This window comes from Hydra vulgaris, chromosome 09 (genome assembly GCF_038396675.1).
Source record: "Hydra vulgaris chromosome 09, alternate assembly HydraT2T_AEP".
NCBI lineage: Eukaryota > Metazoa > Cnidaria > Hydrozoa > Anthoathecata > Hydridae > Hydra > Hydra vulgaris.
The window spans coordinates 58,142,658-58,164,269 of NC_088928.1; the positions used below are offsets into that span (position 1 = coordinate 58,142,658).

General features: G+C 26.5%; 2 protein-coding genes across 2 annotated transcripts in view; both read left to right on the forward strand.

The window, feature by feature from the left end:
- Nucleotides 1–2,263, forward strand: part of LOC100211576 (USP6 N-terminal-like protein) — a 36,239-nt gene extending 33,976 nt beyond the window's left edge. Inside the window, exons 5-6 of the mRNA XM_065806160.1 lie at nt 1,221–1,650; nt 1,789–2,263. Of these exons, the coding sequence (XP_065662232.1) occupies nt 1,221–1,650; nt 1,789–1,865 (507 nt within the window). The 3' untranslated portion in view covers nt 1,866–2,263. The remainder of the gene's footprint in view (nt 1–1,220; nt 1,651–1,788) is intronic.
- Nucleotides 2,264–5,731: 3,468 nt separating this feature from the next.
- On the forward strand, nt 5,732–12,073 carry LOC100198464 (thiosulfate sulfurtransferase). The gene is made up of 2 exons (XM_065806161.1): nt 5,732–6,284; nt 11,376–12,073. Exons 1-2 carry the CDS (start codon nt 5,777–5,779, stop codon nt 11,816–11,818), a joined length of 951 nt encoding a protein of 316 aa, XP_065662233.1. The 5' UTR covers nt 5,732–5,776; the 3' UTR covers nt 11,819–12,073.
- The last annotated feature ends 9,539 nt before the right edge of the window (nt 12,074–21,612 follow it).

Sequence of the window (21,612 nt, forward strand, 5' to 3'; positions counted from 1 at the left end):
TGGTGGATTTATGTCCTTGGCTTTGGTTGTTACCGTAAAATTATATCTTTTAAATAACAGCATGTTCCTAGATCAGGCCAAAGTAAAGTTTTTTGTCTTCTTTTTTGAGATCTTAGAAAAGTCTTTTTTGAAGACTTTTATTCTTTTATTAGTACTTTCTTCTATTTAAATTTTAGTATTTATAGTGCTTGCAGTGGAAAAAAGTTTACTTTATCATTTACAGCCACAAATAGCTTGTCAAACAAGATATTTATCCCCAAAATTTTCAGAATTTAATGTCTTAAATTTTTAATAAATGTTGATTTAATTATTTTAAGAGTAAAAATGATGTCTAAGTAATGATTTAAAAAAACCAGTACAGTAAGTTTCATTGTCCATTACAATGCCTACTTTTTCAATGCTTACCTTTTTTTTCAATGCCTACCTTTTTTTCAATGCCTACTTTTTTTTTCAATGCTTACCTTTTTTTTCAATGCCTACCTTTTTTTTCAATGCCTACCTTTTTTTTCAATGCTTACCTTTTTTTTCAATGCTTACCTTTTTTTTCAATGCCTACCTTTTTTTTCCTCAAAAATTAACAAAGTAGCTTTGAACAATGAATTGCTTTTATTTTTTGATTATCTTTACACCTAGGGATTTTTTTCTTTTATAGGACCTATAACCTTGTGATTTTTTAATTCTTTTAACTGTAGTTTTACTTGTTGAATTTTTTTAGCTAAATTTTGTAGCGGTAGTTATGGATCACTTGAGTTTTTCACCTACTTTCAATCCTTTTTTTTTTTTAATACTAACTCTTTTTTTCGACCATTTCCACACTTTTTTTTAGTTAAATCTTTTTTAAACTTTTAATAGTTTCATTATCATTGTAAATTTTTTAACCATGTTGAACAGTTCTTAGTGGAATTCCCAGATGAACAGACATTTCTTACTTTGACAACACTTGATTTTGCATTAAAAAATGCAAGGTGTTTTCTACATTTCTTGTTATGTTAATATTTTTCTGCATTTTTTTCATGTTACGCACATCTTGAGTAATTACAAATTTAGTTTTTTCAATCAAGTGCAAAATCTAATTTTGATGCATATTATGCTTTTTTTAAATGTAAGAATAAAAATATCTGTTGTATTCTTTAGTCAATAAGTGAGCGTGCACAAAATTTTTCTGGGACTTGTTTTATATCAAATATAACTTTGTTATAAAATCCTATTGTTTTTACAAGCTTATGAGTTACTATTTGAAAACAAAAGGAATGACTCAATTTTCTGTTGATTATCTGCGATATCATTTTTTTGGAAGAAATGAGGAAAATTACAATAACGATCTTGTCAGTATGATGGTGGATCAATTGAATCGAATTAAATATCCTCGTAATCTTGGTTTATTTATCGAATCTCATGCCAGACGTACACCAATAAATATAAGCCGCCCAGCCAGTAATCAGTCGCCCATGACCACTTTAAAATGTGGTGTTTTATTAATAACAGGTGATAATTCACCAGCTGTTGATGACACTGTAGATATGAACTCTAAACTAGATCCCACAAATTCAACTTGGATGAAAATTTCAAGTGCTTCTACCTTGGTTTTAGAGGAACAGCCCAATACAGTAGTTAATGCCCTTATTTATTTTTTGCAAGGTTATGGATACGGTAATATTTGTTTTATGTTTGTATGTTTTATTTTCTAATTTTAGTTTGTTTCCTCCAAACATTTTTTACTGTTTTTTTTTTATAGTCAATGTACTTAAAGTTTTAAAATTCATCACCATTTGATTATTTTTTTTTTAGTTCTTAAACTACGTGCTCCTGCTCTCTCCATGCCAGCAATAGAGACTCCTGTTGATGGACCTTCTGCTATTTGTTGATTACATAAGCATAATTTTGAAATATTAGTTCTAATACTTTGAAATAGAATCTTGAAAAGTATTGTAAAAACTTTCAATTTACTTAGTATAAATACACTATATGTTTTTTTTGTAAATAATTGTATTTATTGTTCTTTTTTGTCAAAACTGTCTTTTAATGTTTTAGTACCATAAAAAAAAGGTATATTCTATTGGTATTTAAATTCTATATGTTTTTTTAATGTTATCAATCATTTACTGCTTAAAATTTTTACTTGCAAATGTTGCAAACAAGTTTTTTTGAACATGAAAAATATTTATAAGTATATAATTTCACAATTTTGGATTTGTTTGTTTGTTTTTTTGTAAATTTTGATTATTATTTAAAACCTTAATATAAATATTTTGTAAAAAATATATTTAAAGTTTTTTTTATTTAGTAAAATTTAAAAATATTTTTTTCTGGAATTCAAAACTTTTGAAAAATAATTTCAGAAAGAACTGAAATAAGAGATTTCTCTCTTTAGAAAAAATATTTTAAATAATTATACTCATGTTAATAGTAAAGAAATTGAAAATGTATAAATATAAATATGTGAGAATTGAGTTTAAAAGTTGTTTTATCTATTCATTATTCTATTAAAATATATAAATGTAGTTTTTTCTGTTAATTAAATAAGGGAAGTTTTTCTAGTTTTTGTTAGTATTTGTATTTATTGACATAATATAGCTTATAAAACAATGTTACTATGTCAATATCATTATAAACAATAAACTATGTTACTATAAAACATATATTTTACATTTTTTTTAGTATTAAAAAACATGAGCAGCTATGAGCTGTTGTAAATACATGATCTCTTTTTTTTTTCAAAGTTAAAATATCTTTTTTATAGAACAACAAAGCAGTCTGTAGAACAATAAATTAGTCTGTAGAACAATAAAGTAGTTGGTAAATATAAACATGATTGCTTGAAATCTGGGTGGTATTAAGTTTTTTTTTAATGATACATAATTAGTTTTATGTGTGTAGACATACTTTAGTTTACATCTAATAGTTAAAATTAGTTTTTTAATAGGTTTTTGCAATGCAGTCTAAAAATTTAAATACATATTAATAATTTTAATATACAGTTAATTCCTGTTAGCTTGAACCTCCAAAGAAAAAGGTTCAAATTAACAAATCTCACTAAAGCAAATTCCTGTTAAGTTGAACTTTGGTTGAAAGGAGAAATTAGTTTGAATTAAAGCGATTTTTATAAACATTGAGTATACACCATTATACTAATAAAAACATGAAAAATGTTTCAATGAAAGAAGTTGCTTCTCGTATTCACACTGTACACTCAAAAGATAACATACAAAAAAGTTTATAAAGGTAAAAAAATATGACTTCCTCATGATTGGATAATAAAATTGCGTATATAAGCTAATGGTCTTTCAATAAGAAATTCATTTAAAAATTATAAAATAATTGCTTTTTTTAATGATATTTTATCATGATTTATTTTGTAACGCTCCTTTCATCTTGTTTTTCTGATTCATATAATTTGCAATCTTTTATGTTGTCTGTTAATCGTTATCTTGCTCTATAGACTTCATCTTTTCTCCTCCAGTAACTTCAGCCTCTTTGGAAGTGAAGATGTTTAAAAAAAAGTTTTATTATAGCATTATTTTATGCCTAATAATGATCTATTCTATTCAGATCTAAATACAACAACAACAAAAAGAAAAAACTCCTGTTATTTGTGTTTTATATGGAATGTTATATATATATATATATATATATATATATATATATATATATATATATATATATATATATATATATATAATATACATATAAATATATATATATATATATATATGTATGTATGTATATATATGTATGTATGTATGTTTGGCACATACCAACACCTTTGTAATTGAAGCATGACCAGATTCCTATCGAGCCTCCTCCACTTTGTACAGTCGGTCTAATGTATCTGGTGTAATACTTTTCGTGAGCCATTCTTTTGACTGTTATGTTAGATTTGCGATTGATAAGCTCAAAGTTACTCTCATCACTCCACATAATGTTTTTCCATTGTTCTATTGTCTAATACCTTCTTTCACAACACCATTTTAGTCCCCTTTGTTTATCATATGGATGCAGGAGCGGTTTCTTCAAAGCAGAGTAGACTCCAATCTTGTATTTGATAAGTATTTGGCGGACTGTGCTTTAAGAAATAGATGTATTTCACGTTGTATTGAATTCTGTGGTCAATTCTTTGTAACTAATTCTTGGATTAGCTCTGACAGCTCTAAAAAGGGTACTATTGTCCTTCCTGGTGGTTGATAAGGGTCTACCTGGCCTCGTGTTCTCGCTGGCACCACCAGTGTGAAGAAAGTTTTGCTTCATTGTCCGCACGCATTTCTCAGAAACTCCAATTAACCTGGCGATTTCTCTAATACTTTTGGTTCCTTCTTTGATGTGAGCAATAATTTGCCACCTTCCACCTTAAGTGATACGTCTTTTGCCTATTTTTCGCGTCTTTTTAGTGCAAAACTAACAACTTTAGTTTATTTATTAAATAATGATTAACTAATTCCAGGTAAGTCATATTTATATAAGGTTTTTTGACAAAATCAATTAATTTAGGCCTATTAATGAGAAATATGGAAAAAAAAACTACTAATTAACTATCAATTAACAAGATATAAGACTTTTTTGATTGTGTGTCTAAATATATGAATAAAATAAAATCAAGCTTATCAATTAACTTTTTTGTGTTAATTGGTATAGAATGAGTAATAAACATCCTGTAAAAAAAATTAAGGTACTCTATAATAGTTTCACTTCCTCTATTAAATTATATATATTAAATTATATATAATCAAACAAGCTGTAGCACTTTTATTTTATTTTTATTTTAAGTATTTTCTTGCATATATGTAAAAAAAAAGTGAGTGCGTCTAAATTTTTGAAAATTACTATATATATATATATATATATATATATATATATATATATATATATATATATATATATATATATATATATATATATATATATACATATATGTATGTATGTATGTATGCATTTATATCATCATATGTAGTTTAGTATTTTTAGTATTTAGCATCATTTATGCCTTTTAATTGTTTATTATGATAAACATTTTGTTAATTATAATACTTAGTTAATTTTTTACTAATAACTTTATAAAGCTCATACTAAATTACATATTATGATGCTCTGATATTTATGTTTATGCATCTCTTTAATGTATTGTACTGTTATTTTTCATTATTTTTTATTTAAGCAATATGTTTATGTTCTTTTTCTATTTCTCATTTTCTTTACATTTTCATTACATTTTCATCACATTTTCTTTCATTTTTCATCACCTTTTCTTTTTCTATAATTCTACATCTACACACACACACACAAACACACACACACACACGCTATAGAATCTTTTATGGTAAAAAAATCTTTTGATGACGTTTTTGTTACTTAAACAATAAAAAAGCAATAAATAAAGCAACTTTTAATTGTCATCTTTTTGTGAAAACCAGTGCATTAGTTGCAGAAGTAAATTATTTTTTTTATTTTTTTACAAAACCAAAAAAAGAAGTTTTGATTACTGAACTTTTGTTTTTTATTTTCTAAATTTTTATTTTTACTTGTGGCGAACATGCATAAAATGATTTAGCCATAAACGCTGTGGTGTGTACATCAACTCAGGGGTTTTAAAAGGGTGTGCTTTCTAATTAAAAGAAAATTCTTTTATTTTATTCTAGTCTTGCTTTGTTTTGTTCAATTTGTACCCACATTTTATAATAAAACAGTTTATACATATTTGAATTTATAAAGAGCAATATTTATAAAATCTGGTGTTTATAACTATATTATATTTTAATTTTTTTTAGAAAAATAAATATCTAAAATGTTTTTGAAAAAAAATTTACTTTTAAATATTAAATTCACTTTAAAATCTTGCAAACTTTTTGCATCGACAGAGAGTTTGATATCTTGCTCACAACTATTTGACTTCATGAAAAAGCCTTTGTGGTATGAAAGTTATCGAATTCTTGATGCGCAATGGGATTTGAAGAATGAGGATTACCGAGCAAAGCATTTATCAAAAAGAATATTTGGATCAAAGTACTTTTCATTTGATGAGTGTTGTGATAAAAAATCTGCTTATCCTCGAATGCTTCCTTCTGAAAATTATTTTGAAGAATATGTCAGCAACTTGGGTATAACAAATAATCACCATGTTATTATTTATGATAATCATGAAGTTTTTGCACTTTATTCTGCACCTCGTGTATGGTGGATGTTTCAAGCTTTTGGCCATGAAAAGGTTTCTGTTTTGAATGGTGGTTTAAGAAAATGGGTTGAGGCTGGATTTCCCACAGTTACTGGACCTTATGCAAATGAAGAGTTGGAAGGTATGTTTAATGTTAAATGTATACTCTAAGATATAATTTGATTCTTAAGGGAATTCTCAGAGTTTCAGATTATTAATAGTTTGTTGAAGTATAAAAGTGTTTTTTTTTTCAAAAAAGTTTTGTGGCTTACTAGTAAATCTTAGGTTTTATTTTTCTCATTTTGAATAAGTTATGTTAGTTATTTGTTATCTATAAATTATGTTAGTATATTTTTATCCTATTTTGAATTATTTTAAACATAAAAATTTCTATTCTGTGTTAGGTGTAGCGCATATAAAAGAGAATAGTATTTAAGGGAAAAGTTATATTATTTAAAGGAGAAGTTGTAAGATATTAATATAAAGGTTCTGCTTAAAACTTAATTTTTGACAAATGAAGATATAAACAAGGTACAAGATTTTTTAAGTGCCAACAATTTTTAAAGCCTGATTACACTGAAAGTTATCATTTTTATTGGTGACTGATATATATTTTTACTAATTTCTTTTAGCTTTAAGATGGTTTTTTTGTTTTTTTTTGTTGATAACAAGTAAAAATTATTAAGCAGGGGGATCTTAATAAGCTTGGGGTGGGTGAGGAAACTTTCCAAAAATTATTTTAAAAAACCCTACTGTATATTAAGCACCTAAGAGTACACCCAAAAGGATAAAAGTTAAAGTGATATCAAGATGAAGTTTGCTATCTGAACAGTTTTATTGGCCAAAAAAGTATGAATATATATATATAATTATATATATATATATATATATATATATATATATATATATATATATATATATATATATATATATATATATACAACCGTAGATGTTGTCCGAAAGTTTTTTCCATATTTTGTTGACAAAAAGTAAAAAATAAAATGCAAGACCGGAACTTTTTTTTTTTATTAATTGATAGACTGCCTGCCCCAACCAAACCCTCAGTCGATGTAGCAACACTCCCTTGCGGGTCAGGCTAAAAGATAGTAGATGTAGCAGCACTCCCTTGCGGGTCAGGCTATTTGTCAGTCGATGTAGCAGCACTCCCTTGCGAGTCAGGCTATTTGTCAGTCGATGTAGCAGCACTCCCTTGCGAGTCAGGCTATAAGATAGTCAATGTAGCAACACTCCGCGCATGATTTACAGTAAAAAAAAATAAAAATAAAAACATTTTATTAAAAAAATTAAAAATAAAAACATTTTATTAAAAAAAAAACATTGTTTATATTGTTAAAAACATTCTGGTCAATTAAGTTTGCGTTTTTGTGGTTTTTTTAAAAAACGATTTATTTGTAATTAAATTAATGGCTTTTACTTTCGTCCAACACGCAAATGTTGGACGAAAGTCAAAAGTAATTAAAAGTGACGTATGTGTTGGCGTAAGAATCACTTTTTTCCTTCCGCTCTTCCCAAAGCCAACAAACTATAGATCTCTATATATATATATATATATATATATACATATATATATATATATATATATATATATATATATATATATATATATATATATATATATATATATATATGTAAATTAGTAAAAATACATATCTAATTTTTTTTGTTTTTTTGTTATTCACCTCCTCAAGGCCATGAAGGCCACTACAGATGAGGAGGCTACTTAATAGTGGTTATAACCCTCTCTCAACTCTATAACTCCGAAACACGAACCTCGACGAACAAGGCCGCTGCGCGGAGAAACAAGATAATATATATATATATATATATATATATATATATATATATATATATATATATATATATATATATATATATATATATATATATATATATATATATGAGTAAAAGTTCCAGGTAAAAAAAAAAAGGTTAGAGAAAAATATATAATATTTGTTAAAATTTACTAATAAATATATTTTACTCATTTTAGTTTGAACATTTATGTATATATATATATATATATATATATATATATATATTTATATATATATATATATATATATATATATATATATATATGTACATATACACATATATATATATGTATATATACACACATATATATATATATATGTATGTGTATATATATATATATATATATATACATACATACATACATACATACATACATACATACATACATACATACATACATACATAAATTTATATAAAGTAAAACAGTATAAAATATCTTAATTGCAATTAGTGTGCCAAAAAAAATATCAGAGAAATTTTGAAAAAAGAATTTAACAAAATCTTTCAAGAAATTTTAATAAAATGTAATTTGCTAAATCAATAACATTAATTTATTTAGTTTATTATAAATATAAAAAAAGTATATAAATTTAAATAAAAATGTTCAACATTTTTCTTTATTCATTATTCTGCACTTCAAACACATGATAATTTATTTTAAAATTATCAATTGAGATAATTTAACACACATCCCAACCTGCTTGAGTTAATTGCCATTATTTGAAATTGATTTTTAGGTATTTTATCATTTACATATAAACAAATATTCTAATCTAAAAATTGACTAAAACATCTAAAGTTGAAATAATCTTAGGTACTCACAAGGAATTAGATCATGCAATTTTGTGATTTAACCAATGTTTAAAAGTTTCTACTATTTTACAATTATGTTAAAATATATGTTAAATTTATGTTTTATTTAGTTTTTACATAATTTCAACTTTTATAATTTAGTTTTAACATTTAACAATATTAAATGTTAAAATATAAAAAAATCCAAATTCAAAAGGTTGCATTTAATTAATTTTTTTTTTTTGCTTTAGCATGAAATTATTCATAGGCTATATTTTTGGTTTTATTTTGCTGGGTCTTGAGAAAAAACATAGACTATATATAAATTGGTCATCTTTGACCCGCCATGTTAAAATCGCATTTTTGTTCATTTCTAAGTTAGATAAATATTCTATTATTATTGTTTCCTAAATAAGTCTTTAAACACCAAGCAATACAAATAACCAGTTATATTATAACAATTATATTTTATATTTAATATACTGTAGAATCTCACTAACTCGGAACCAGAATTATACTGAATTTTACTAAGTTGGACAGATTTTTAATTTCCTATGAGTTTTCTTAATCAACATGGTGTAAAACTGTATGCTAGTTAAATCAAGCTATTAGAATTCTGTTTATTTTGAGTCCCTTAGGTAAAAAACTTTGATTACGTCAAACTTTTATTTCGAACTGCTTATTAGTGTATATATATACTATAATAAAACTTAAAAAAATTCAAAAACTATAATAAGAATTTAGAACTTCAAACGTTCAAATTGGGTAAAATTTAGAACTTCAAAAGTTAATTGGGTAACCTTCATGTCAAATATAATTCAAATATTTTGATTAAGCTTCGATTAGATACTACTTATTAAAATAAAATGTTGAAACTTAAAGAAAGCTCAAAACAAGAACTGTAACTGAAAAATGCAAGTTGACAAAAGAGAATCATTTGCATCCATATCAATAAAATACGGCGTTCAAAAGCAAAGATTGGTTTGTTAAAAGAAAAAACAACAATATATTCAAAAGTCAAAAAAATAAGACTTGCAAAAAGAATCAGGGGGCGAGTCTGCTTGATTAAGCATGTTAAAGTGACTTTAAATACCTAACACTAAAACATTTCTGTCTGGAACTATTTTCAAAGTCAAAATTTGTATTTTGCTAAAGAACTTGGGTGTGACATTTAAAGAAACAATGTTTTGTTTAAAACAAACTCATGTGTTTCATCGAAAATTGATATTTACATATTATTAAAAATAATATAGAGTTTTTATTCATTTCATTCTTATTCCATTGCCCAAGTTCAATCATTCATCAATCAATTCATTTTATTTTAATTTGTTTAAAAATTCAATTTTTAAAAAAGTTAAAAAAAGCTGCAATAAAAGATTCTTCATGCAATGTCATTATCTCACACTGCATAAGTGCAAATAAAACTCTTAAATATAAAACTCTAACACAAGAGCAAATTTTCTGAAGTTGCTTTTGATTTTAATATATATATATATATATATATATATATATATATATATATATATATATATATATATATATATATATATATATTACGAATTTCTTATATTTTATATAAGAAATTCGTAAGGCAATTGATGCCCTAAACAAAATTCTGGGTGGTCAAATTTTTTCAAACATCAATTTCGGATTTTTTTCTTTATATAGTATTATTATATATTACATATTACTGTATATACTACATACTATAATATATTTTATTTAACCTAAAATGAGATAATTCTATATTATATGAAATAATTTTTATATATTAAAGAACTTTTAATTTTCTCAAAATCTCGTAAGATCGGACTTTTTCAAACATACGCCTGTCGGACTATACCTGCTCTCCTTGAGGTTCCGATTTAACGGAATTCTACTGTAATTATATAATTTATTATTTAAGGGGTATCCATAAAGTACATACGCAATAAAGCTACAGATTTACTCTCCCCCTTGAATGCACCGTGATGCTTTCAACGACCCCTCCCCTATATTTGGATTTGATGTTTTTTGTATTTTAAGAGAACATGTTTTTGTATTTGTGTTTCAATGTATTTGAAAGCTGTTTTTATATATTTTAATTATTATTGTCTTTTAATTATTTACCCCTCCCCTTCCCTTCCCCCATCCTTCCCCAATTTTTGTTTGTTCTAAAAAGTCCTCAGTTTCCTGTTCGATTGGCATATACATTGAGAATCAATAAAAGTCAAGGTTACCCAAATATTGTTACCCTCTGCGTAGGCTCTCACTATTTATTACAAAATCATCACCCTTCTTGAACCCATTCGTTTCTCAAAACATTGAAAACAAAAAGGATTTTAGTTAATTTGACATTTCTATGCTACCTAACGTAATATTGATTTTAAATTTCAATGCTTTTGTTTAAAAAAAGAAATCAAGTTTCATGATAGATAGTCAAACCGCACGCGTACTCGTTGTCTTTAACACCCCTCCCTTATGTACGCATTCGTACGTATTTGGATAACTCCCCCTCCCAAATACCTGCGTACTTACCTTTGTGGAAGACCCCTAAAATTGATTAAAAAGTAAATTTTTCTATTTTTAAATTTGGTTTAATTAAATTCTTTTTAATGACTTACAGCTTCAAAGAAACATTATAAAGCATCGTTAAATTACTCGTGGGTAAAAGATTTTGAATGGATTCAGAAAAATTCAAATTCAACATTACCTGTGCAGGTAGTAGATGCACGAAATCGCAATAGGTTTTTAGGTATTAAAAATGATGGTAGTATTGACAAAGAAGGTGGCCACATTCCTTCTTCTCTATCTATTCCTTTTGAAGGACTATTTGATAAAGTCAATAATAGTTTACTGGGAAAGGACTTAATAAATAAATATTTTGCAGATAACTATGTTGATACAAGTAAAGATATTGTTGCTTCTTGCGGTTCGGCAGTTTCAGCTTGTATTTTATCTTTTGCGCTGCACCATTCATGTGATAGAAAAGTTCCAGTTTATGATGGTTCGTGGTCTGAATGGAAAGTTCGAGCTACTCCAGACTCATTGGTTCGAATAGTAAATTGAAGAAAAAATTTGTAACTTTTAATTTATATTTACATATTATATTTACTTTTTACACATCTCTATATTTATTCAATAATATTATATTTCTTATTTTAAATTTAATATTGTCATTATTAATGCTTTATATCATTTTTTGTACTTTAATGTTTATTCATTGATGTTTTTTTTGTACTTTAATGTTATATCAATTCGTTTATGTTTGTTTGCTTGAATGTATGTAGCAAGTTCTTTGCAATAATTAAATATCAATTCGTTATGTTTTGTATGCTTGAATGTATGTAGCAAGTTCTTTGCAATAATTAAATATCAATTCGTTATGTTTTGTATGCTTGAATGTATGTAGCAAGTTTTTTGCAATAATTAAACAAATTTTTGGAAAATTATTTATAAAAAAACTCCATGGCAAAAACTGTTGTATTTTTAACACCACCAATCAAAGGGAGTTAGTTTCCATACATGCCATATTAGCCCAGGTTGCATTAATTATAAAAAAAAGGTAAATTGTCAAGGTAAAAAGCTATAAAAAAAGATAAACAGCCTAAATTTATAACAAAAACAGAAAATTAAAGAAACTAGAAAAAAACTTTTAGTACAAACAATAAACCTATCGTTTTTGTAAGTTGTAAAAAGTTTATTAGTTTTTATGACTTTAATATAATACAGCAATAACTTCAGTGACTCAAGAATGTGAAGCTTATGTGCAAAACAATGTGTAACGTATGTGCTAAACAATATGTAACTTATGTGCAAAACAATGTGTAACATGTGCGAAACAAGTGAAACGTGCAAAACAATGTGTAACTTATGCGCAAAACAATGCGTAACTTTTGTGCAATAAGATACATATAAGACAGCTAATAACTTAACTCAATTTTCAACAACAAACAATAATTTCAATGTGCAACATAAGTTGCTGATTGGTTTGCACCATTCTTGAGAATAATACATACAATGTCTGCAATTGCGCACTGTGGGTGCAAAAATGAAGTTTTCTATGAAAAGTGTTTGAAATTGATGGTAAAAAAAATTATATGTTCATTTATTTCGTATCCTTGGAAGTAATTAACGTACATTGTTTATGCATTTTTCTTACCAGGGTTCTTATTTTTACGGGGATAATGAAAAGCAGTAGATCTTAGTCAGTGTAGGCACATCCGAGGTAGCCTCACTGTATTCTGTCAATAAATATTAAACCTTCAATGATGATACAAAAAAATTAATTTTCGCATTGTAAGCTAGTAAAGTAAACAAAATAATAAAACAAAAGTAAATTTAATATGAAAATAAACATTAATAACACAGACCAATAACTTTTTTTTCTTTGTATTATCGAGCAAACAGTATATCGTGTAGCATTTCACGTTTATATTTCAAAAATGCAACCCATATTTAACCATCATATAAAGTTTGAAAGATATTTGGAATCAAATCATTAGCATTTGGGGTAAAATCGTTGTCTTTAAAAAAAAACCAAAGCATTGTCAAATATATATATATATATATATATATATATATATATATATATATTAGGGGTGTTCAGAAAAAAAAATTTTAGAATTTGAAAAACCAAATCGTCTAGATTTGAAGCAAATATGTTTGAACTTACTCACAAAAAATTTCAGCGCCATTAAACCACTCTTTCCTTCCCCTCAAAGCACATGTTTGGAAAAAAAGGACCAAAAACGGATTACTTTAAGTGTCTTGAGGGCAAGGCTAGCATAAATATTTATAATAAATTTTTTTTTTCAGGGTTTATATAAATATCTGTATTTTTGATTAAAAAAATATGGTTTTTTTCTTTCTTTTCAAAAAACAGTATAATTTACATTTTAAATTGGCTAAATTACGTTTATTACGTGGTGCGGCGTTGTTTTTATAACCTTTTCAACAATTAAATTCAAACTTTGTTATTTAGATTTATAATACAGTTTGCAAATGTATATATTCAAAATAAGAATAGAATTACTCATTTTATGTACGTTTATTATTTGTAATATTTTAATCAGAATAAAATAAAATGCTCCTTAAGTTATGATTACAATTTATTAACTTGTCTTCAAAAACTACAGTTTGCATTTTTTTACTTTTTTGCAAAATTTGGAGATTTTATTGCGAAAAATGTTCTTTATGTGCAGTATCAATGATATTCTGAAAAAATCAAACATATGCCAAAATACCTTACATCATCAGTAAATACGCGGTTATCAAGTGGTCTTAAAAAACAAATCATTAACAATTAAGAAAAAAAGGTTTTTTCAAATTTACCGAAAATATTGATTTTGTAACATATCTGGTTTATGCTTATCACAATTCAACATTATTTATTAAATTAAAAAAAAATTTTTTTTAATATTTAAAAAGATTTCGTAGAAGTTTCTTATAGTTTATCTAATTAATCTTTTTTGTTTGTTTTTTTTTTTTTCTTTGTTAAGGAGGAAAGACTATCAGATTATCTTTTTTTGGTAAGAATGGTGGAGCTTTTCCTAAAAATCCTGAAAGCAGAGTGAATTCTGTCAACTGATATCAATCTGTTCTGTTTTTCCTCGTCGTTGTTGTAACGATGGACATATTGCTACATCATGCCGACGGCACTTTCCAAATAGTCATTTACAACAAAAGACTATTGGCGTAATTTTTAAAAATTTTAAACGAAGACTGTGTATGCCAGTAATGCGGTGGAAGTAAAAGCCAGTCTTTTATTCTTTCTTCACTTAAACCATTAAAACTAAACATAAGGTAAAAAAACTCATCTACCAAAAGGGACTAAGCTTGGTGGATCTTTCTCAGTACTAGCATTTTTTCTATCTTCTTTCTGATGTCTTTCTTTTTTTTTTTGTTTTTTTTTAAAGTGTTCAGTCTAAGGTATTTTAAATGAAAGAGTTGCTGCTGCAATTTTTTGTTTTTTATGCGAAGGCAAATCCTCATCCAATAGAGCTAGTGGAATCATAGTTGAGTCCAAGTGCCAAGTGTGCTTGTAAAGCGAACCAAGCACAACATCAACTGCTTTTGGATTCCACCAAATATTTCGAAATTGATGCATCTGACGGAAAGCTATAATATCTAAGTTAGGGGCCTTTGACATATTACTCAATTCTAAATACCACTTGGCATAAAAACGGACCACAAACTCCGCGATAAGTTTGATTTCTTTTACGAGATTTGTTTTTTTGAACAAAGTTAAGTTGAGAATTGCTTTAATTTAAGTTGCATTTTCAGATAGTATATTACTTTAGCAAGAAAACGGGCATGATGGGTAGCTCCAGTTTTCCTGATTTTATAAACAGAAGGTGATAGATAAGCCATAACTAATTCAGCCAGCTCTCTTCTGTCTTCACGTTTATCTTCTCCTGCTATCCCCTTTCTTTCTATATATGCTTTGCAAAAGTTCAAAGTAATCTTCAGCAGCCTTTTCACTTATACTATCACTCATCTCCTTTCAGTAAAACTTGTACAGATCACTTGGAGCATAACTAAAATTAGGATGCTCAAATAGGCTCTTAAATTTTTGAAATAATAAGTTTTCTGGTCCTGTAATCAACTCATATGTTGTATGTTTCCAAAAATGCACCATTCTTAATTCTGTTATGTGATGCCTGCATGCTAGTTTTTAAAAATATGTATTCAAATTGTTGGATATCTTTATGATTGGACCATTTTTGATTCCGGTATTGCTTGCAGTTGTATCAAAACAAAGACATCCTACTTTTGATTCAAGTTTATATTCCTTTAATAGGTTCATAATACCTGTATATTGATCCTCACCAGAAGAGGAAATTAAAGGAGGAACACCTAGTAGGTGCGTCTCACCCTCAATGTTCACAAGAATTGCCAGCCTGTCAATCTTGAACTTTTTTCTTACATTAATTTCATAAAGAGTTTTTCCATCAAAATGCATAACACATGGATAAGGAGAAGCTTCTATTGCATTTTTTATATCCTCTTCTGTTAAGGTTGACATATTTTCATTTGCTAATTTCATCTTTCTAAAGGCTGTTGATTTACTGCAATGTATATCTGTACGTTCAACACCAGCTTCAGTTAAAATGGCACTTGTCACTTTTTGCAAAACATTTGGCAAAACATCACTTAACGTAGCCATTAGGGGAACGTTCCCGGCATACACATCTGTTGGAATTTCTGCAGCTACTGTACAGTTAGATTGAGATGGTTCTTTTTGATAATAGTTACTAGGCTCAAAATCAGAATCATAAGATGAATCAGAATTTGATAATTAGATTTTGTTGATTGCACATTCTTCGTTCTATTTTTCTTTCTGTTACTCTCTGCTGTCTACAAGCATAAAATAATATTAATTATAACTAAATGTTTTATAAGAAAAATATCACTTAATACTTTTAATTTTTAAGTTTTACCTTTCTACAAAATTTCTTATTCTCTGGTCAAGAATAAACTTTCTTTCTCCTTCCTGATTTTCCTAAAACATCAAGTCTTCGAGCTTATACTTGTCAGATCTTTTTTTGTCGGTCCTAATAATATTCTTCAAATCTGACTTGCCTACCCAAAAAACCTTTTTTAAGTAATTCTCAAAGTTTTTCTGATTTGTTAAATCTTTAGGAGAGCCTCTTTTTTTGTTTTTTTAAATAAGAATACTGCTTGTCAAGTTTAATAAGATTTTTTAATAGTTGAGTGTCACTTTCAACTTCAAACCCTGCATTTATTCAGGGTTTCTTACCTTAGCTAAAACATAGTTACAATCCAAATTTTTACATCTTCCAAAATTTTTACGAAGCGAGCACGTAACCAAGCTGATTTTTTTGGTGGTTTTAGGCAGTATAGATTGCATGTATGCTAGATGTTGTATATCCATGTCTGTTGGAAGTTGAATATCTAAATGCATACTTGTTTTTGTTAATTATATTTTATTGAGATAATTTAGATCACTCTCTCTCTCTCTCTTAAATATATAATATACATTAAATTGTTCACAAGCTAGTAATTATCTGTAACTTCAGGTTTAGCTGCTTTAATAATAAACTTCTTTTTTTTTATTAGATCTTGACTTAAATTTGTTTTCAAACTTGCACTTTTCGTTTCCTTTATACATATTTATCGTAAAGTTTAGTATTTATCATTATCATTAATCTAAATAACCAAGAATGTATTTGTAAATATTATAAAAGCCGGAAAAATACTTATTGCATTATTTAAATATTTGCTATATTTTATATAGCTTTATTTCACTTGTTAAATGATATATACAACACATTTTATCTTAATTTTTTTTTCATATCGCTACTTATAAAATTAAAAATATTCTAGTTATAAGTTAAGAACATCTTTTGTTTGGTAATGGTATTAAACGTACATAAAATGAGTAATTCTATTCTTATTTTGAATATATACATTTGCAAACTGTATTATAAATCTAAATAACAAAGTTTGAATTTAATTGTTGAAAAGGTTATAAAAACAACGCCGCACCACGTAATAAACGTTTTTTAGCCAATTTAAAATGTAAATTATACTGTTTTTTGAAAAGAAAGAAAAAAACCATATTTTTTTAATCAAAAATACATATATTTATATAAACCCTGAAAAAAAAATTTATTATAAATATTTATGCTAGCCTTGCCCTCAAGACACTTAAAGTAATCCGTTTTTGGTCATTTTTGGGTCCTTTTTTTCCAAACATGTGCTTTGAGGGCAAGGAAAGAGTGGTTTAATGGCGCTGAAATTTTTTGTGAGTAAGTTCAAACATATTTGCTGCAAATCTAGACGGTTTGGTTTTTCAAATTCTAAAATTTTTTTTCTGAACACCCCTAATATATATATATATATATATATATATATATATATATATATATATATATATATATATATATATATATATATATATATATATATATATATATATATATATATATATATATATTCACAGCTGCATATTATTTGCAATGTTTTACACATCATAATATAAGCAAAATATACTTCCGTTAAAAAAGATTAAATTCAACCAAATACTGCTAAAATGTCACAAAAAACAGAAAAAACTCGGTTGAAAAAGAAGTAACAACAAAATAATAAAAATAATTTTAAATTTAGTTAGTTGAATATATTATGAAAGACTTGATAAGATAGATTATATTGTTAAATGGAACTCGTAGAAGACTGAATAAGTCTTATAATAGAGAACCTTGTGGTAATACGCAAAATACACATAGACATTGTGATTCTTATGCACAAATTTTGTGAAAAAATTTTGTTTTGTTTTTCTATTGTAATTTATTCAAAAGTATCTCAAAAAAAGCGTAGTGTACTCTACTTCATGGAGATTTTAAAATAATATTAAATAAAAAAAAATTAAAAGGAGATTTTAAAATTTCGTTTGTAAATACTTTTATTTTTATTATTGCAACCTTATATAAAAACTTTGAACAAATTGTTTTAGGTTTTTTTTTATTGTCTTATAACAATATTTTTTAATCAATAGATTTTCAGTAAAAATTTTAATGTTTCCTTAAATCTTTATAAAAATATGTTTCTTTTGAGACCCAGGTTGATATACATTTGACATGTTTTTTTGACAATATTAGAGGTTTTGCCCCAGATATTAAAAATTTGAATTGAAATATGGAGCAAAAGCTTTAGACAAAGAAGACATAAGCAAAGTTAAAGTAGACGACAAAAAGACTATTGAAAAAGTTATTAACAAATTGCAAGTTAAAGTAAGCATACAAAGTATTATATTAAGTTAAGATCAAACAGTGATAAACAAGCCCCGTTTTTAGTTATACTAAAAGATAAATTCAATAAAAAAAAAGAAATTCAATATTAAAAAAAGCAAAAGAATTACGTGACTCAAAAGAGTATGAAAAAGTTTTTAACAATCCAGACTTAACAGAAACAGAAAGATATAAATCCAAGTTTTTAAGGCAAGAATGAAGAGAAAAAAATAATGAAAACAAAGAGAGAGAGAAGATTTTTATTATGGTATCCAAAAAGACAAAGTGATAAAAATAAGATGACAGCAACGAAAAAACGTTAAAAACCCAATTAACTCACCAAACAATGATTCAGCTTAAATAAATTTAATTTTTAATATAAACAGTGAGATGGTTTAATCTCAAAGTAAATTGAATATCATAAGCGTTCAAACACCTCATAATTTGAGTATTTCAAGTAAACCCAGTTATTTAAAATGTTTATACACAAATACAACATCGCTAGAAAGAGACAAATTAAATGAACTTGTTGTTGAAATAAAAGTAAAAAAGCCAGAACTTATTTTTATAACAGAAACATAGTGGAATAATTTATCAATAACAAATGTACCAGGTTATAATCTTTACAGAAGAGATCGTGAGAAAAGCAGAGGAGGTGGTGTTTGCATATTTACTTCAGATAAAATAAGCGCTTTTGAAATAAAAGACAATGTGCTCAATAACAAATAAGTTGAACAAATATGGTGTTCTATTAAAGTAAGTGGTGAATTCATTTTATGTGGTTGTATATACAGACCAGGAAACAAAGATTTTGAAAACTGTCGTCTTTTAACTAATTCTATCAAGAGAAGATATGAATATTTTATTAAGAACAAAAAATACACTAATGTCTTGATTTGTGGCAATTTTAATTTTCCATCTTTAAATTGCAAATGGAACAACGAGTACCAAAGTGTTAGTGTTGAACCGAAAGAGTCTTTATTTATCAATTGTATTTAAGGAACTTATTTAACGCAACATGTTATAAAACCAACATTACAGCTAAAATTAAATGATTATACAAATATTCTAGATCTAATTTTAACAGCAAAACCCATTTCAAATATCAGATTTAGTTCACACTGAGCCTTTAGGTGACACCCAAAGAGGTCATCAAGTTCTGAATTTTAATTTCAACACCATGCCAAATGATCAAATGGATATAGAAAATTCAATCGAAACTACAAAGCTACTATTTAGAATAGGAAATTATAAAAAATTCACAGAGTATTTGAATAACCACAATTGGAATTCAAAATTTAGACGTCAATCCGAGTTATTTAAAGATTATTAATATTTACGAAAAGGGTTGCGATGAATGTATACCTAAACTTAAATCGAACAAAATAAATTTCAGAAGCAATAAAAGATCTTTATGGATGAATGCACAACCTAAGCACAAAATAAGACTGAAGAGAAACCTTTGGTATTGTTACAAAATATCAGATTTTAAAAATAAAGAACTAAATCAAGAATATAAAGAAAAAAAAAAAGAAAAAAATCTAGTTAAAAGTAGCATAAAAGCATACGAAAAGAAAATTGAAGTAGAATCAAAACAAAACCCAAAACAAATTTATGCCTAAATCAATAGTAAATTTAAAGTTAAGTACCACATCAGGTCACTTATTACCGATAAAAACGAGTTATCTAATGATGTACAGTTTATTGCAAACTATTTAAACAGGTTCTTCTGTTCTGTATTTACAGATGAAAATCCTAAAGTTATTCCATCATGTGAAAGTGTAACAAATTCAATTTGTCCGATTCCTTTGTTCAGTGAAACTGATATAGCAAACATATTATCTAAACTTAATGTAAACATATCTCCAGGAAGTGACAAAGTTCACCCATTAGTCCTAAATAATTGTGCAGAAAATTTTAGCAAACCGTTATGCATTATTTTCAACCGATCGCTAGAATTGGGAACACTACCAGAACTTTGGCTCGTAGCAAACATTACACCGTTGTTTAAAAAAGGAGATCACTTAAAGGCTGACAACTACAGACCAATCTCTTTAACCTCAATAGTATGCAAGCTAATGGAAAATTTTGTCAGAGATACAATAATGAACACCTTGTTGATAACAATTTAATAACCAAAGACCAACATGATTTTATAAAAACAAAAAGCTGCATTACAAACCTGCTAGAAACATAGATATGCTTACTGATCTTAAAGAAAAGATATCTATGATGATATTGCCATTTTAGATTTCGCAAAAGCTTTTGACTCTGTTGCACATAGAAGATTATTTCTCAAATTAGAGTCAATCGGTATAATGGGGTTATTAATTAACTGGTGTGTGTCAATTTTGAATAGCAGAAAACAAAGGAAAATATGTATCAGAATGGAAAACTATAAAAAGTGTAGTACCGCAAGGATTAACTCTTGGTCCTTAAATTTTTGTAATTTTTATCAATGACTTAACACAGGGTTTAAATAACAAAGCTAAATTATATGCAGATGACACAAAAGTTATTACACATAGGTCATGATAACCTAAAAAATAAATACACACTAAAATGCAATACTGAAGAGTTAGGAACCTCTAGAAAAAATCTTAAAGAGATATCGTTAAAACGAGACTTAGGTGTATATATTTCAAGTGATTTAAAATAAGAGCATCTTATTGAGTCTGTTGTTGACAAAGCTAATAGTAAGTTAGGGTTAATAAAACTATATCAACAAAAATATTATGAAACTAGTATACATATCACTCGTGCGACCTCACTTAGAGTATACATGTCAAATATGGAACCCATACTACGCTAAAGATATTAATCTTATAGAAAGAGTCTAAAAACGAGCAACTAAAATTTGTTTCCCAAAAGGTATTAGCTATGAACAAAGGTTACAAAATATAGAACCTTTGAAATCGGTTGATAGAAGGTTGTGAGACAATCACACTCAGATGCTTAGATTTCAAAACAATATAGATAAAATAAACTGGCATAACGAACCTGAAAGAATAACTAATACTACGAGAGGGCATGATCAAAAACTAAGAAGACAATATGTAAGAAACTCACTATCTAGGCATAATTTCTTCACCAACCGTGTTGTAGAAGCTT

Bases quoted from the DNA above. Each gene is read 5' to 3' on its own strand.
- LOC100198464 (XM_065806161.1), top strand. From the start codon at position 5,777: ATGTTTTTGAAAAAAAATTTACTTTTAAATATTAAATTCACTTTAAAA. The intron at 6,285-11,375 runs GTATGTTTAATG...AATGACTTACAG, and splicing joins TGCAAATGAAGAGTTGGAAG to CTTCAAAGAAACATTATAAA.